At 44.2% G+C, this 18,361-nt stretch overlaps 1 protein-coding gene across 1 annotated transcript in view; it reads right to left on the reverse strand.

Annotated features, from left to right (window-relative positions):
• The window catches only part of TMEM255B (transmembrane protein 255B), a gene marked incomplete at its 5' end in the record, with an annotated part of 75,185 nt that extends 57,834 nt beyond the window's left edge, over positions 1-17,351 (reverse strand). The window contains 3 exons of the mRNA XM_082007702.1: positions 5,406-5,468; positions 10,111-10,253; positions 17,291-17,351. Of these exons, the coding sequence (XP_081863828.1) occupies positions 5,406-5,468; positions 10,111-10,253; positions 17,291-17,351 (267 nt within the window). The remainder of the gene's footprint in view (positions 1-5,405; positions 5,469-10,110; positions 10,254-17,290) is intronic.
• Positions 17,352-18,361: the final 1,010 nt, after the last annotated feature.

The following is an 18,361-nucleotide window of genomic DNA, read 5'->3' on the forward strand; positions in this document are numbered from 1 at the left end:
TAATCTCCTCAATATTATAGAAGAGAAATATAATTGTCATTTAACATGGAATTCTTCTCACCACACTTTAGCTATCTAAAACTCCAGAGTCTAGTCTAAATCACTCTTCAAGGCTCCTTCCAGACCCTAAGGAGAGAAAGAGATGCCTCCAAAGGGCACCGCATTACAGGGTAATTACAGAGCTAGGCACAAGAGAGCAGGAAGAAGCTCTCAGAGAATAAGCTGCTTGACCTTACCAGCTAATAAGATGCTGCTATAATTTGAAAGGAGTGCAGATACCTAAAGAAGAGCCACGCTCGAGCTCATACAAGTGTCAGTGTCAACCCACACTGGTTATCTTTATATAAATCTCCTTGCCTGTTTCTGAAATGTGCAGTTATCTAGCGCACATTTATGACTGAAAAGGTAGTAGTAGGTCTTTTGAGTTTTAATCATTTAAAAGGTGCTAAACAAGACAAGGATGGTTGCTAATTTGTTCCATTATTACCACTTTTCCATCAGCATTAACTGTTTTTTCCTGAATTATGTGAAATATGAGGACACGAAAAATAGTGCCTGAAAAAAAGAATTGCTGTTGACTTTCTCTGAAGCTTGAGTTCAAGGGAGAAATAATACCTTGGTAATGACAAAGATTGCCTTTACATTATGTGCGTTTCCCCTGCACTACAAAAAACACTTCTTCCATTTATTTGTGCAGGAACATCAAAGATAGTCTCAGGAGATCTACACAGTTTTAATGTTTTTTCTCTTTATGTAAACAAGCTGCTTTAATTAGCTTAATATGTGATATGGAATCTACCAGCATTTATCATTTCTGATCAAAGTCTGCACTAAAGCCAATTTCTTCCAGGATGTTTGATTTGCATAAAAAAGTAGATGAGGCACAATATGTTTGAACAGAGCAGAGTAGGTATCCATATCAGTATCCTTCTTTGGTGTACATATTAATAACCACCACCTTTACACAAAATGTCCAGTGGGCATTTTCTGATGGACATAAACTTTTTACAAGATACATAGGTTTTGAAAAGCAAAAGAGGTTTGGCTCTTCTGAAAACTGGCTCACACATGTAACTCCTTTAAAAAACTTTTCCTCTGAAACAGATGCAAAGCCTAGTGACAAGAAAATAATGAGGTAATCTTGAAATACTGCCTCACATATATCTCAACACAGGGCAGAGACACATGCATTGTCAGGAAAATCTATCAACTAGAAACAGAAGAGATTGCTTTGTTTCTCCATCTTCTGCTATCGTTGCTTTTCAGAACTTAATTTGAAATCTATTTATTGTTGACAGAGATCAGGAGGCAAGCATATTACGCATCCCTTAGATGCATCTTAGATGCTTCTTAGATGCATCTAAATTTAGCATTCCTTGAGAAGTCTGAAGAAATAGCTTTGCCTTTTCTGTTTGTGTGCAGAGCTCCATGTTTTAACCTCCCTCATGTTTTCAAATTCTGCTTTTGTGAGAAGCAATGTCTCCTCAGCTAAAAACATTATACAGCCATGTCTCTGAACAAGTCAAGGACCAGGTTGAGCCAGCTGAGCATTATATTTATACCTGAGTATGTCCTAGACATGTCAGAAAGAAAATTAGCTGTATGTTAGCATGAAGAAAAAACAAGCAAGACAGCAACGGGTGAATTCAGGTCTCAGACCTGCTGCAGACAACTGTCTTTATCCTAAGCAGTACGGAGGTTTGTGCTAACTGACACCTCCTGAGGGGTCACTCCTGCTTCTCTGACCCCCCTCCATCCTCTCTGTCCCCTTTACGCTCCTGCACCTCCTCCCACTCTGCTCCTGCCTCTGGGGCTCTCTGCCGTACCCACGCTGCCATTGGGGAGACTCCCGCGACCCCACCGAGAGCTCTTGCAGGCAGCGCTGTGATACTGCAAATGTTCAAAACCCCAACAGTCATTACGGGGCTCTTGCATCTCCCACTCACTCGTGCAGGCACCGCAGCTTCAGCGTGCTCATTTTCAGCCTTGTGAACAGTACGGCTTGATGAGACTGGCCTTGGAAAGACGTGTGAGTGGAAGCTGCGAGCCAGTGCTTGGTTTATCCATCGGATTAGCTAAAACAACATGCATGGTGTCTTATCAACATTGCACATTTAGAGAGTGCTTCATGTCTGGGTGCTAGCTCATGCCACCTCCACATTTTTCTGAGGAGAAACCTTTTACAGCACTCCCTCAGCACTACTTGCTGCTCTCAGCGCAGCTCTGCTGCCATGAACCCCCCGTGCATCCAGCCTTCCCCACCTCTGTATGCAATTTCAGCATCTCATTTTCTAATTGGAAATACTTTGTACTGTAATGTGAGGAGATGACAAGCAAGAAAACAAGCTTCATGTCTTACAATCAAATCCATTTGATTTGAACAATATCATATTTTCCACCCATCCGGCTGGACTAAGAGTGCCTTTGGAATGAAGCAACATACAGCTATACTCTGTTCCTTGATCCATGACCTGCTTTGCAGGGGGCAAGAGAGGCAAATAGGGACAACAACACATTGTTCTTCAATTTCTGCTGTTTGCCAGTGAGAAACATCCCAAATCAGTGCAAACCTTTAGTCAAAGGGAGATTTTCTTCTGCTGGTGCCAAGTTCTACATAGCAGAGCCAAGCACGAATGCTAAGAGGTGAAGTGAAATCATGCTAGTCAATGAGGCAGAGCCTGCTTCTGCAAGCAGAAGTTCCTTTGAATTAAGGGTTATACCTTGGTCAGCACATTGAACTCCCACTGTGGTCCCTGGGATGCCAAGAACGAGGTCAAAGAGGTGCAACATTATTAATGTTGTGTTTTAAGAACAAACCATTGTCCATTCTGCCTAACTGTGCTTTCCTTCTTTCTCAAACCCCATGCTCACATTTATTGAGTGCTGGGTATTTGCTGGACTAGTTCTGCTAACCATTACATATTTCATACTGCACTTAGCATTTCATCAACCATGAACAAATCCGGACTTACAGAGGATAGGTCACAAGGGAACAGAACTTCAAGAAAAAAAGATAAATAGACTTACGGAGAAAAGGTCAATTTAAAATAGATATTATTTTTTTCTAGTGCAACTGAATCTACATTCTTTTTCAATTAAAAAAAAAAAAAAGAAGCATTGAGTCATTATAAGGGCCAGAAAATTGTCAGAGCTACACTGGGTTGAACTCAAATTATCCTTCAGTAACTGCTTAAAGGAAGTCCAGTTAAAATAGAAGCAACTGAGTACACAATTTCTTTTCCTTCCCACCCCCTTTCGTCCTGCTGCAATGCTTAGAATTTTTCATTAGAGGAATATAACATCTCTGTTACACTCCTGTGCTCATATAAGTCTTTACAATCTTATTGATGGCTGCCAATTTGTTAAAGGTGCTCTAAATCCTTTCAATCGAATATACTCAGTTACACCCCAGGGAATAATTACTGCCCTCAGTTGTAGTATGACATAAACACTTTCAATCTCATTTCCGTAATGTTTGAAAACAAGCAGCTCAGCCTCAGCAAAGACAGTGTTAAAAGGCTTAGCCCAATGTGGATGGTACTCCAGGCAAGAAGCATAATTAAACTTTCTAGTAATGTTATTGGTCTGTTATCCAGAAACCAAATCTTTCAACAGCCAGATCATCACTAAGTGTTATTAGCAGAAAGCAGTTTTCCTTGTTCCATGCTGGGAAATGAAAGCAGGCACTCATACCAAACATACTGGACGCTTATTTCTCCATAACCCTTGTGTAAATGACACAACACGCGGAGTATTACATGGTTTAACTGCTGCTTACCCACTTTATGTTTTTTTCAGCCATTTTACTTTCTGCTAAGGACAGAAGCGATAGAAAACTAAGAGGCAGATTAGAGGAAAACTGAAAGATAAAACATCACTAAAATGCTATGCCTGTTAGCAAAGTAGCATGAATGCTGTGAAAGACAAAGCTATTTTCATCTCCCCACCACTGAGTCTGCAACTTGGAACCTGCTGTTCATCCTGCTCTCTGATGTAGAAATCAGGGGCAATAGTTCTTAAAAACAAATAAGCTGTTTTGTTAGTAGCAAGATTAATGAGGCCTGGCCTGCTGCAGATTTGTGTCTCACAGGTCATGTTCCCATTTGGATTCTCTAGTGTTTAGTAAGAGGTGAGCTGACATTGCAGTCTTTACCACCATGGGGCAACTAATTCATAATTCTCTCATCTACCCACCTGTGAATTTTTCATAAACCTTGAAGGAATTGCACACGTTTGAAGTCTCTAATTTGAAGTCTGCTGAATTTGCCTGAAAAATGCTCAACACATTCAAAAAATGGAATGGCAAACAGAGAAAGACACAGACAAACATCATGGCTTTATAAATCTCATTGCTTTGGGAAACCTATCTAGAAACAAAAGTTAAAAGCAGGGGAATACTTGCAAATACATCACTGAAACTTAAACGCAATGCAAAAAAAATTATATTATGAAAGAAGTTTGCCTACAAATAGTAACAACAAGACTGTGTTTACAAAGAAGAAAACAGGAAATCACAACAGACTACTTGTAAGTAGTTACTTGTTGGTAAAAAGCAAGGTAAATCCATCATTTTCTCCCCTGAGCTTAATACCACTCTTGATTTATACCAGTGAAAACTCTGCATTATTAAATTAATCATATTTCATGACGCTTGGCTATAATTAGTCTACTGTAAAGTGTACATTGGACATGCTGTTATTCAGCCAAGTCACTGCTAATTTTTGCCGAGAGCAAGGAAAGTGTAAGACTTCCCACAAATCCAGTCCTACACACCTTCCTTTACCCAGATGCGTCAAGGACTTTGTATGACTTCCTTACATAAATAAAAGCAAGGGGGTTGTAAAGCCAAGCTAAATCTAAAGACAAACTATACAACGTCATCAGATCCTGTCTCACCTAGCCAGGAAATCCTGATAGCAAGAGCTCTGGGGTTTTTTCTTCTTTTAAAAACACATAGTTTCAGGAAAGTTCCTGACTTAAACTTCTTGTGCAGGATGAGATCACCTGTTACAGCCGAGCTCATCATGTGGCTTGTTGCTACCCAGACTGGTATGAGCCACGCATTTTGTCTCTCTCCCCATCCTCTTCCCAGCTACATGGTCCTGGCCAAGCTCTGGCACTCATCTGACCCTGCCCTGGGTCGATTCAGCTCACTAAACCAACAGGAAGGTAATTCAGTTTAAAAAAGCAGGCTGCTTCTGTCAGAAGTGAAACCATCCCTTGCCTCTACAGATGGACTCACTGGCCAATTAGTGCTTCTCTGAAACTTCTCAGAAATGGTGAAACAAATTACTAACATTTTGAGGCAGATGCAGTGGTTTCAAGCCAACTGGAAATCCCTGCTTTTCATGTTTTTAAGACATTCTGATATGAAAAAAATGAAAATGACAAGGGCTGTTGCTTACCATTTGTCTTCTGTTCTCTACCAGGTGGATGCCAACAATCCCTAGGAAAGATCCAAAGCCAAGCTAAGGCAAAGAACAAAACCAACAGAAACACATGAGGTCGGCTTATTTGGTCAACATACCAAAGCATTACAGTGATATCTGAGCTGATATATCATACAGAGGGGCTAACTGGGGTGGGTCAGGGGAAAGGGTGGAAGTTATTGCTGGACATAAATATTAGAATGTAATGGGGAATGACCAGAATTGCAGCTTTCTGATATTTCAGAGCAAAACTTGTCATGTAGTAAATGGAAGCCTGTATACGCTTCTATAACCTGGCTATTGCTACCATAGTCATGTATAGTTTTACACACTGTAAAGCAAAAATTAAGCTAAGTAGGAGAAAAGAACACTTACATTTAGACCATATGTCATTATTTTGGAAAATTGCAAAGCTTTAGGCAACTGCAGACTAACAGTTTTCCTCAAAAAATGCATGTGTTGCTGTCGTGCAAGTGACCCAAGTTCAAACCCCTAGGGTTGGGTTTGTGTGACTTCAATGACTAAACACTACCACACATCAGAAAAAGTCTGTGATAAAATGCCAAAAAGACCAGTACAGTTAGTTTTGACATGGGACACCTGCAGCACCAACAGCCACAGGAGAGAGAGGAGGAAAGGACACTGGAGTAAGCTGGCCCGACTGTCCCTACCAGTGCCGCTTCAACACCAGGCTGGCAAGAAAAGCCCCCTCCTTATGATGGGCTCATGAAGGTTTGGAGAGGTAGAAACTCCTTGGATTCTTGGTTAACATGAGGTAAAGTGGCAACAGGTGAGACCAGCCTTTCATCAGACCTTCCTGGAGCTAGGACTCCCACTGGGCTCACATGGGCTTGGAGGAAAGGGGTCTCCTTGGTGCCACATACCTGAGACGTAGCTAGCCACAGACTCAGAAGCAGCCATAGCAGGAGTGCAGGTGTCAATAGGCCATTTCCACAGAGCTCCCTCCTTGCCTTGCCTGGCCACACACTGCCCTGTGGTCACCTCAGTCACAATCCCCCATCACTTCCACGCTCCTTGCTCCCCTCTTCACTACGGCTGACACTCCTCCCTACCCAGACACACTCCCTTGGCTCCCACCCAACCCACCACATGGATGGGGCATGACTTTTCTGCTAAGGGATCTAAGCCCCTTTCTGGAATGAGGTCCTTGAATCTGGTTCAGAGCCTCTCCTCCAAGCACAAGTCAAGTTTTTAAGGACTATGTGTCCCAGCCAAGGGCTTGAGCAATGCCCGTGAACTCTTTGCTGTTACGCACAACTGCTCACAGTAGAAACCAAATCTCCTGCAAGCACTTTACTCGCTCAGTATCACAACAGGAATCTGTCACCACCTCTCAAGAAAGCAAATGTAGAGAAAGAAGATTTGCTATAGACTGCTTTGGGAAGATTTATGTGAAAGGGTGGCACAGGGACTAAAAGCAGAGACTTTGAAAAAGAACAAGTGCACAAGTGCATCCATGCTGACAGCTGAATAGGAGAGAGACTTGGAACGGTGAGCAAGGACACTCTGTTCAGGGGACAGAAACTTTGCAAATGAAGATAACTACATCAAAATGACACCTGGTTCCAAGCCCCATTTTTCATCCCAACAGGAAAAATCCGTAAAGCCCTATTTATGGCTGATGCAGGGGGCACAGGGCAGAGTAATATTATCTGTGTGAAGAAAAAATGAGCAAATACAGAACAACAGCAATTAAATCTGAAGGAGCAGAAACATAGACAGAGATCACGACGTAAGCCACGGCATTGCTGAGATTGATTTAGGGTCATATGTGTTGCTTTTTTCGTCTGTTTAGACAATAGGCTATTTGGCTTGGGAACTCTCGTGGGAGTCCAGGTCAGTGTGGTGACTGGGACAATTGGACCCTGTAGACTCCTGGTTGGAAGAGTGTAAAAATAGCAAATGAAAATAATACAAGCAGTAGTCATCAGGAGTGACATCAAATATTTAGGTATAAACAATATTTATAAGGAAGTGAGGCTGAAGAAGCTCCAACTCTGGCTTTGCAGCCCATTCCACAAAGACAGCCCTAAATCCAAATGGATGATGAAGCAGTAATCTGCTAAATGCAGACACCTTCCAAAGTGGAACATTATACTAACTCATCTACACACAGAAATATTTTATGTTAAATTACTTCGGATGCATCAATATAGATAATACCTACCACTATAAAGATGTATTTAGAAAAAAGCTTTTTTCCAAAACAAATGACAAGTGACCACATATGCAGAGAAATTAAGGCACCCAACTCTTCCTGAAGCCAATGGGAACTAAGCAGAAGCCCAAATTATATTATGGATCTAGCCATAAAGCCCTACTCTGCAAATGCTTCTAGATGCAAGTAAATCTATGCAAGTGAATACTCTTAATCACATTTGTAGGTATTTGCAAGGTAGGACCTAGTTCTGCATGGTTTTTAAGACCGAAATCCCTTACCTAAGGCCAGCGGAGATTTAGATCTCACCTACCAGCTCTGTAGTTAATATTTTACTACTGAATCCTATGAGAACTAGACCTTATTTTTAATTGAAATTAACACTGTCTGTCCTATAATCTTTCTTTTCTTTGAGCCCAACAGTTAAATACGTAGTGTCGAATTCACTCCACTAGCTTTAAGTGTCTGAAAGTTTGGGACCAGTGCTATGTTGTTTTTTTTAAGCTCCCTCTACTGTCAGCAGAGAAGAGAAGCACCTTTTGAGGGTTATTGAGCTCATTCTGAAAGAGGTGGCTGACTTTGCGCAGAGGTAGAGGAGAGGCCATCCCATAGTCCATGCCCAATGCTGCACTGATCAGTAACCTCTGGCGTAGAGGCAGGAACACAGCAGTGCTGTCATACATATCTGACTAGGCTTCTGGCAAGATATCATGCAAGGTTTGTGTAGCAACTTTAACTCTTGCTAAATGTTTGGGATATTTAGTGTATTAATGTGTACATTTTATATATATATGTATGTGTGTGTAAAAATATAATGTAAACTGACAATTACCCATCACTCTCAGTTACTTCAATACTCCATCACGTGCACAAAAAGAATTCTGAATTTCATTAAATTATTTAGCTCCAACAATCTTTTGAGGGGGAAACCTATTAATAAAAAGTTTTGTTTTCAAAGTGTTCTGATGAATTCTAGCTATCCTATATGGTTATCAATGACTCCAAGACTTAAAAAACAAAAAAAATTTAGTAGATTATATTTTTCAGCTGAGTGAATAGATGTTGTCTTATTCCTAAAATAAACTAAATGCTGAAATAAACTGGTTTGTGCACATGGGCTTATTACTTATTACACTTATTAAAGACAACAGTTAAATGAAACTTCTTTCAAGGAAATGAATAAAGATAATATGGTCCGCTGAAATACTTGAATTCAAATTTACAGAAGGAGAAGAGACCTTTATCAGTATTAACCTACCTATTTTAGCTTAATGAAAGGAAAATTCATTCTTTTAAGGTTTTATTCTTGGAACTACTTTTTGATCTATTTTTAAAACACCCCTCCTTATAGATCATTATCCCAAAATTATCTTTCTGAAAGACCTGTTCTCAGCATGACACTAAGATGTAGAGGACTTGCTTAGGAGGAACAGTTCTAACTCACAGGTTATTAATGGCAATGCAAAATGTATGCACAGTATTAAAAGATACAGATGCGTCTTCTTTGGGCATTTCATTCCATAGAGAACAAGAAATAACGGTACCTTACAACACATTTTGGTAGTGGTGGAGCCACATACCTAAACTGGTGCCTAGCTCTAAGTATACGAGTTTCCTTCTTCACCTTGCACCCTCTGCCTCCTCTTGGCTGGCTTGGGGAGACCAAATGGGGCAGATGGGCCTTTATTTGCTGCCCATACTCCTCTTTTTTAAAACTCAGCCCAGGTATCCCAAAAAACTTTTTCACTCCAGGGCTTTCCACCCTTTTGGATATGAGCGACCCCTTCTTCTGAGATGAGAAAGGGCCATGAGGGTTGAACCAGCAAGGGTCTGGCAGTGTCTCAGAGACACCACAGGGCTACGCAGCTGCAACTCAAACCTTGTGCCCAGTGCAGGAACACCTGTAAGTGGTTCCCAAGGCAAAAACAAGACTAAGGATTTCGGAAGGGGATCTTGTACGAGAGGACTGACAGCAAGACTGCACAAGGGGATGTTAGGCAGGCTCCAGGGAGAAGCTTCCACACGCCCATCCACAGGACTTTCCCTGTGATGGACCCAGCAGAATTGCTGGCACACAGACACGAAAGCAGAGCAGCTCTTTCTGCCATCAAAGTAGTAAGCCTCTAAAAGGTCATTTAAATCTCTCCCATGCCTGCTGTCCAGTCACGTACGTGCCCACATTTAACAGAGGTCAGTGGGAAGTCAAGCACGGGTTCTCACGCAGCCCCTGAGCCCAGCATACTGCTGTGCAGTGCAACCTTGACCCCCTTCTGCCCCCTCACACCCTCCCCTTTGCTGCACTCCGGAAAAACAGAGTTTAACCCCCTACCTTATCACACATTAGAACTAGATCAAAACAAAGGAGAATCTCTCTCCTGTGAAATGCAACAGCATTGACTTTTCTTTTTTTTTTTTTTGATCAATCAGAGCTTCCCATATCCAGCTGATAATAATTTATCTGGTTGGACCCAATAAGAATCTAAAAAAGGTTTCTTTACTCACAACGATGCCTGGGTAGTAGCCTCCCACGGTAACATTTTCTGTTCTTGTGGTAGCTGCCAGACCTATGGTCAGTATGAAAACAGACACTACCAGCAGAGAGACTGTGAACCAAAGCGAAGTCTTCTTCCTTTTTGCGAATTGTCCTGTAGGGAGTGAGGAGGAAAAAAAAAAAGAGAGCTTTTCATTGCAATCATAGCAGAACAAATACAAAATAACCGAAGATTTCCTTTTGTTAATCTTTTCTGTTGTTAACTCATTGCTGTTCTCCCACTAAGGAAAAGAGCTGGCAGACAACAGCAGGAATTAAAAAACACAGTTAGCTAGAGCTCAGCGTAGCTTAATGCACACACATTGGGTACATACATGAGATGAGTTTTTATTAAGTTGAACTGAAAGTCAGTGACAATGATAATTATGCCTTGTCTTCAGTGACATTTATAATTAAGTGTTGCTCACATCCATAAGTCACGATCACCTATGTGAAGTGCCAATTTGTTTCTACCCAGACAGAACATAAAAATTTGTATTTTAAACAAGATGAGCACAAGCTCTACGTCGCTACCATGAAAACAAATGTGCTCTTCATATTTACTAGGGTAAGGAAACCAATTTGTATCTCTGAAGCAAAGCTGTAATATAGTTGGTCAGGTAATGATATATGGGACTACCTTTTGAAGCAGTACCTCCTCAGTTAAATACATTCAGTCTCACTGGGATTTGGATTCAGATGCCCAAAAGTGAAAAACAGCAGATTCACCTGCTGCTTTCAGTCACTTAACCTCGTTATGCTGGTGGCATATCTGAGCTGCAACCACAGGTTACTAACATCAGAGCCCCAGCCCATAGCACAGACTTATTTAAAACCAGCAATCGATATGTGACTCTAACTAACAAAAGGCACCCACATGAATCAAACTGAGAGCACCCGTGGTCCCCCCTTCTGGTCCTTTTGGCTCTGAAAGGCGAGGCAAGAGTGTGCAGGACCACCCCCGGAGCATGGGGCCACGCGATGCCGTGCTACCCTGGGCTGCAACTGGGCAGCATGGAGCTCCAGCAAGAGCACGACCCGTCCTCAGCGCAGGGCCAGCGTCTCTCCCCGCCGCGGCCTCACGAAGCTGCCTGCGTGCCCAGTCTCGGGGTGAAGCTGTGGTGCTGCTCTGAATGCTGGAGGCAACAGCCCTGGCCAGGGAGAGGAGAAGGCAGCCTCGTGTGGGTCAGGCTCGGAGGGTGCTGCTGCAAGCAAAAGCAGGGGAAATGCAGGAAAGTCAAAAAGCAAGCAGAAGCCATTTGCAATGAGTCACTTATGTGGCCAATTTAAAGTCAGGGTCAGGTAACTCGGTTAAATGTTCACAGTTCAAAAGGCAGGCTAGATTAGCGATGTTTGCAAACCAAGTCAAATGATTCCAAGGAATAAATAAATGCATTTGTAATAAAAATCTGTATGTTTGCTGACATTTCTCCAGTAGAATAAGTCAAAATGAGTCCAGTCTTTTAGTGTGAAATGCAAGCAACTTTACTGAGGACAAATATCATCTATTGAGCTCACACAAGTCTCTTTCACCTGCATGTACAAAGCCAGTCTGCTGAAAAGGACTTAGGGTGTTGGTAGACAGGGAGGCAAACATGAACCAGCAGTGTGCCCTGGCAACAGCATCCTGGGCTGTATTAACAGCAGCATCATTAGTAGATCACAGGAGCACCTATGCCCCTCTATTCAGCACTTTTAAGACCACATATAATATTACATCCAGTTTTGGGACCCCAGTACTGGAAATACATCAATTAACTGCTGTGAATTAACAGAGGACCCCAAAGAAGGTCAGGGGGCTGGCGTACTCGCTGTATGAGAAGAGGCTGAGGGAACAGGGCTTGCTCAGCTTAAAGACACAATGGCTTTTGGCAGGGCTAGTAGCAGTCTTCCAGTGCCTGTGCGGTGGTTGTCAAGAGGACAGACTCAGGCTTTTCATAATGGTGCACAGCAGGAGGACAAAAGACAGTGGACATAAACTGAAACACAAAGAAATGTTTCAGACTGGGTATAAGGAGAAAAAAAATCAACATTAGGACAGTCAAGCATTGGAACAGGTTGCCCAAAGAAGTTGTGCTGTCTCCATTCCTGGAGGTTTTCAAGGTCCAACCAGAAAAAGCCCTGAGCAACTTGGTCTGACCTCATAGTTGACAGTGCTTTGAGCAGGGGGTTAGACTAGCAACTTCCTGGAGTATTGTGCCCAGTTCTGGGCTCCCCAGTTCAAGAGAGACAGGGAACTTTTGGAGAGAGTCCAGCGGAGGGCTATGAGGATGATTAAGGGACTGGAACATCTCTCGTATCAGGAAAGGCTGAGAGACCTGGGGCTGTTTAGTCTGGAGAAGAGAAGGCTGAGAGGGCACCTTATCAATGTCTATAAATATCTGAAGAGTGGCTGTCAGGAAGATGGAGCCAGTCTCTTTTCAGTAGTGACCAGTGATAGGACGAGGGGCAACGGGCATAAACTGCAGCACAGGAAGTTCCACCTCAACATGAGGAAAAACTTCTTGACCGTGAGGGTGACGGAGCACTGGAACAGGCTGCCCAGAGAGGTTGTGGAGTCTCCTTCTCTGAAGACCTTCAAAACTCGACTGGACGTGTTCCTGTGCAACCCGCCCTAGGTGATCCGGCCTTGGCCAGGGGGTTGGACCAGATGATCTTCAGAGGTCCCTTCCAACCCCTACCATTCTGTGATTCTGTGATTCCTGACGTACCTTCCCACCTGAATTATTCAATGGTTTTATGATAGTCAAGACAGCTAGACTAAAGGTGGCTTGGGTACGTGTGCTCATATCCACTGTTACAAAACTGTAGCTGCAATGTAGACATACTCTAAAGAGACATCAGGAACATAATCCTTCTGAAAGTCAATGGGACACTCAGCCAAGTGTTTCTGAAACCACTGAATGTCTGCTTTTCTGAAAAGTGCCTGAGGAGCCAAGCCACCACATTTTTATCAAAGTAACACCTGTACTGGCAAAGGTTAATCAGATTGCATTGCAGAGATAAACTAAGGGTCCAACCTGCCCTTGAGAGTTTTGGTTATCAATAATGATGTGCAAAAAAGAAAGACATGAGTTTGCCCAGACTGAGTTTGCTGGAAAATGTCACAGGAAAAGCAGGCTCCTATTTGTAATTGGAGTATCAGATGTGGATTTAGTGTGATAAAACAGAAAAAGAAGCCATTATTCGTCGGGTCATTTTTCGGACTGAAACTACATTTTAACTTCAAAATGTGCATGTGCCAGAAAGCATAATCAATTTACATATGTGATACCCTTCAATCCTCACATTCACCGATCTGTTACCAGCTGCATCTCAAATCAGATACAAATATCCAATCATACCTCGTCTTTTTCATACTCCAGTTTGGAAACTCATAACCACATGTTGTTAGCTAAAAACTCCACCCCCTAGGAGAGACGACTTACAGGCAGGAGCACAGAAAGGCCCCTTCTGGAGCCGAGAGTGATGCAAGCCCTTGTTCTCAAAGACTGCCACATGCTCAGAGAAGATGGGTAGAAATCACGTCTAAATTGCTTTCTGCTCTGGCAGTCTGGGTTTCCTTAGTCACGTCAATAAAAATCTTTGCTGTGTATCTCAAAATGTGTATAATTACATGCATATAAGTCACCAGCATATTGTGAGGCCTAAGTAATATCTTTAAAGCAGCATAATATCTTCAGACTTAAAAAGGCTACAGCTGCAAAGGGTTCCTACTATTAGCGCTCTCCTGCTATTTCAGTCATGTTGGCTCCCAAGGTTTTTCAAGTCTTTGTTTACTGGTGTTTGTAGCAGTTGCCATGCAGTTTTTTTGATCTGCTTGTACTGTACCTACCAGCCAAAACCCAATGCCAGACTGTTCCCTCAGGAGCTCTGTCCACAGCACAGACAGAGGCACTGGCCCAGCCTTATTCCCTGACGCTCTCTGTGGCAGGGCTTGGACCAAAGGCCGACCATACACAAGAATAGCAGTTAAATTAAGAGCAGAGGAAATATTGCTGTCAGTATTTCTAGGCTGAACTTTCTTCCAACACCGGCGTCCCTGTAGTGCAGGAAACAGTTAATGTAGGCTATTGACTTTCCAATTTTTTAATACTGAAGTGACCCTGAGAATAAGTTTGACGTTTATCCCCTTTAACTTCTTCAACAATGATTCAGTGTGAACTTATAAACTCTTAGTCTGGACCTTACTCCAATTTAGCTATAGCTTCAAATTAGTATTTCAGCATACCAAAAATCAAGCACGTAGAAAGAAATCTTCTCATCATATCCTTATTCATGTTAACTTGAGCCCAGGGTCAATACAGGGGGTTATTACCTTCTATTAGCAATATTCTTTGGCAGTTCCGGCCAGTGAAGTATTAACCGAGTTTTGACACCGCAGCAATGGGCTCTACAGTAAACACTGGGAGATAAATCAGAGAGGTAATGCTGCTTCCACATCACTGGCTCGTGCTCTGCCTGGCATAGACTTAAATTGCGCACGAAAAGGAACAGTCCCAGAAACACTCTCTGCTTTGCTTGCTAAACGCCTGCCAGGCAAAGTACCTGCTTGAGCCACTCAGCCCTGCTACCCCAACGGAAGGAAAGAGACTGCCATCAGGACAAGGAGGAGAGATACCAGACTGCTGTCTCCTTGGGACAGAGAAAAGGCCCATGAGGGGAGAAATTGAGATCATTCTCCAGAGAGTAAAAAGTGCCTCCTGCAGACGAAGCTCTGCTGGACTCATCAAAATCTTTTGTCCATTCATGAGTTGCAGAAACAAAAATTGTATTTACAAAGTTCTGTTCATGATGGCTGGGGGATAAATTTGATTTGTAGGAAGACTATGGAAAATGAATGGTTTTGTGTGGAGGGTAGATTGCTGGTACAATGCAAAGTGGTGGATCTAATGATAAATGGTAGGGTCTGGATTTGAATGAAGCAAAGAGTGAGTTTAAAAAGAGAACGAACAAATTTGTGATGAAACGTGTCCATGGTATGAAATGTGTCCAATGGTCAAGGGGAAGAAATAATAGAGTGAAACAGCATCTCCCAACTCTGTAAAACTTGCATGTGGTCTGCAAGTTACCTCGAAAAAAGTCTATATTTAGACCAAGGCAACTATACTTTGCTAATTACACTGCTCCTTTTAAAATCCAGCTCCAGACATCATAAAATCTATTAAAAAGTGTGGAATGATTTTTGGTGAAGAAAGAATCGCTGCAGGATGTAGCAATTTGCTGGGATCACAATCATGTTTCTTGAATATTAGCACCACACAATTTCATACCTTCCTCTTTGATCTAGTTAAGGTGATCTAAATGGAAACACTTATTTCAAGTATTGCCCCAGCCTAATGTATATTAGGATCCTAATATAAGAAAAGGGAGGAAAGTTTTGTAGCAGAAAAAATTGTGCATTTTTATTTCCTAATGAATGCTACTAAGAATTGTGACATGTTTCAGAGAGTGGCATTAACCATATGTAACAAGATAATTCAAGCAGAAATTCACCATAGACAGAGGAGTATAGAATCAAAGCTTTGATTTTGAATCAAAATGCTTTGCTGCTATCGAGAAAATATTTCAGGGAAAATCTTTGGAGCTAAATTAATAAATTTTAATTGCTGCAGTGCTCACTTCAGTGCCATCTCTCTCTTGGCTATGATTTTCATTGTGTATTTTCCAAAATGGTTTCTGCCAGTGAAATTGAATTAATCCTACATTGCCTCCCAAAACTAAATGTGATGGACTGAGATGCTGAAAAGAGATACTCACACCTGCTATTGCTGATTACTTTCCCTTTTCTGATTAAATGCTTGACTTGTCCAGAGTGCTGAACTAATTAAACCAGATGCAACAGCATCCGTTTCAAGCCACAAGATAGCAGCTTTTATCACATCCATCTCTTATCTTTATTATGAATTTGTTGAGGATGAATCCAGGAGCGTGTTATATATTCAAGACCAAAGGAAACATTGCTGTGCTCTTGTACAATTCTATTACAAAATAAAAAACCCAAACAAAACAAAACAAAAAAAACAAACCCACAACCCTGCTATACTATGTAGTGTAGCTATAGTAAGTGATACCATGCAGTATCACCATGACTTCATTGCTTTGGCAGCAATTGTTTCACTAATAAATAATTTAATGAGCCGGTAATCACTAGTTTAAAGCTAGCATACAGAATCTTCTTTTTCTGCTATTTACCTGAAAGCATGCTTAAGTTACAGCACGTCTTCCATTGCTACCTTTTCAACACTGATACCATTTTTCCTCCAAATTTAAGACAAAAATTAAGACCGAATACATTTTTTAACTGGCTGTTAGAGTCTTTGGGTACATAGCAAAGTTTCTGCTTATCCTTTCAAACACCACACAGAGTAATTCCTAGCAGTAAGTCCAGTAATTCCTCGACTGTGATGAATTTCACTGGGATAATGAAATAGTTGTCCTTTCTTTTGCATATGCCTTTATTTTTCAGGACGTAACGCCGTAAGCACAAGCAGCACACCACTTCAGCAACGAACCCCTAAATTGGTAGAAAGAGGAGAGGAAGGCCACCCGCTGCCACCCGGCTCGGATGCGCGCCACCCGAAAGCCTGTCACCGCCAGCCGCTCCGCACCCCGACAAGGCCACCACCCTGCCCCGCACCAGCTCCGCACCCTGCCGACGCTTCCCCCCCGCCCCAGCGCAGCAGCTGGCCGTTTTCGTCAAGCAGATACGGAGGCTTCTCGCATTCATTTCCCATTAACGTCCCGTCTAAAGCTCTTCGCTCTAACGACAAACCATCGGCACAGCGATTCACCGAGCCCGGCGGAAAGCTCTTCAGAAAAATGAGTATTTTTAAACACCTCGGTGAGGGAGCGGGAGAGAGGCAGCATGAGCCACGCTGGCAACCTCGGGCTGAAATCCCCCGCTGCCCCGGCTCCGCGGGACACAGCCCGGGCAGAGCTCCCGCTTCTGCCCTTCCAGCCTGTTAGCTAGAGCGCTGAGGCAGCTGCCGCCCCCCCCGGGGGAAGCCCCTGGCTCCCCTCCGGCCTCGCAGCCGGCTGCCGCCTCCCGCCCAGCCGCCGGGGTGGGCGCCGCTCCGCGCCCCCGCCGCGGGGCCCCCCGGGCCTCACCTCCTCGGGCGGGGCAGGAAAGTTGCGGCGGGGCAGGCTCACCTGTGGGGTCCAGCACGGCCAGCGGACCCGACGCCGCGGGGGCGGGCGGCGGCGCCATCATCTTCCGCGAGGCGCCTCCGCTCCGCTCCGCGTCTCGCCGCGCTGCGGCCGGCGCTGGCCGCGGGGTGCGGGCGGCCCTGCGGCCCGGCGGGCCCGCCCCGCGGGGGCGCGCGGCGGGGGGCGGGGGCGGGGCGAGCGGCGCTGCCCCCGGCGGTGGCGACGGTCGTTTCTTGCCGCCGCACCGGCCGTTGCGCCCCCCTGTCACCCTCCCCTCCCCCCGGCCCCGCGGCTAACGGGGCTGATGCCGCAGCCCGCCGAGGGGAACCGGGCGGCCCCGGCTGCGACGGCCCGGCGGGTACCGTGCTTCCCCCCTGCCGCCCGAGGCCGGGACACCGCTGCGGCCGGTGCTGGAGGGTCACGTTCGGTGGCCCCTGTCACACAGAGTGGCCCAGGCCTGCACCTCCCCACCCAGGGCCTGCGAAGGGCCAGCTCCCTTGTAGCCCCTGCGGGCAGGATGGGTGCACTGGGTGCCTCGTCCCAGGGTCCCTCAGCCTTCATAGAATCATAGAATAGTTTGGGTTGGAAGGGACCTTTAAAGGTCACCTAGTCCATCCCCTTTGCCATGAGCAGGGACATCTTCAACTAGATCAGAGCCCCGTCCAACCTGACCTGGAATGTTTCCTGGGATTGGAGCATCTACCACCCCTCTGGGCAGCCTGTGACAGTGATTCACCACCCTTGTTTTGAAACATTTCTTCCTTAGATCTAGTCTAAATCTTCTCTCTCTTAGTTTAAAACCATTACCCCTTGTCCTATCCCAACAGGCCCTGCTAAAAACTCTGTCCCCATCTTTCTTAGAAGTCCTCTTTAAGTACTTGAAGGGTGGACTCTCTGCCTGAGTCCACCCACCTTGCCCGAAAACTAAGATGGGGCACAAAGTCCCACAGGTTGGCTCCGGGTGCAGGTCCTCACAGACTTCTGGTTTCTCCTCCTTTACAAGGCACAGCTCTCCTTGTATTTCAGTTCGGCGCCCTTCTCCCAACTACCTATGCGCACCATGAGCAGCTCATT

Source organism: Phaethon aethereus (genome assembly GCF_964289735.1).
Source record: "Phaethon aethereus genome assembly, chromosome: 1".
Taxonomy (NCBI): domain Eukaryota; kingdom Metazoa; phylum Chordata; class Aves; order Phaethontiformes; family Phaethontidae; genus Phaethon; species Phaethon aethereus.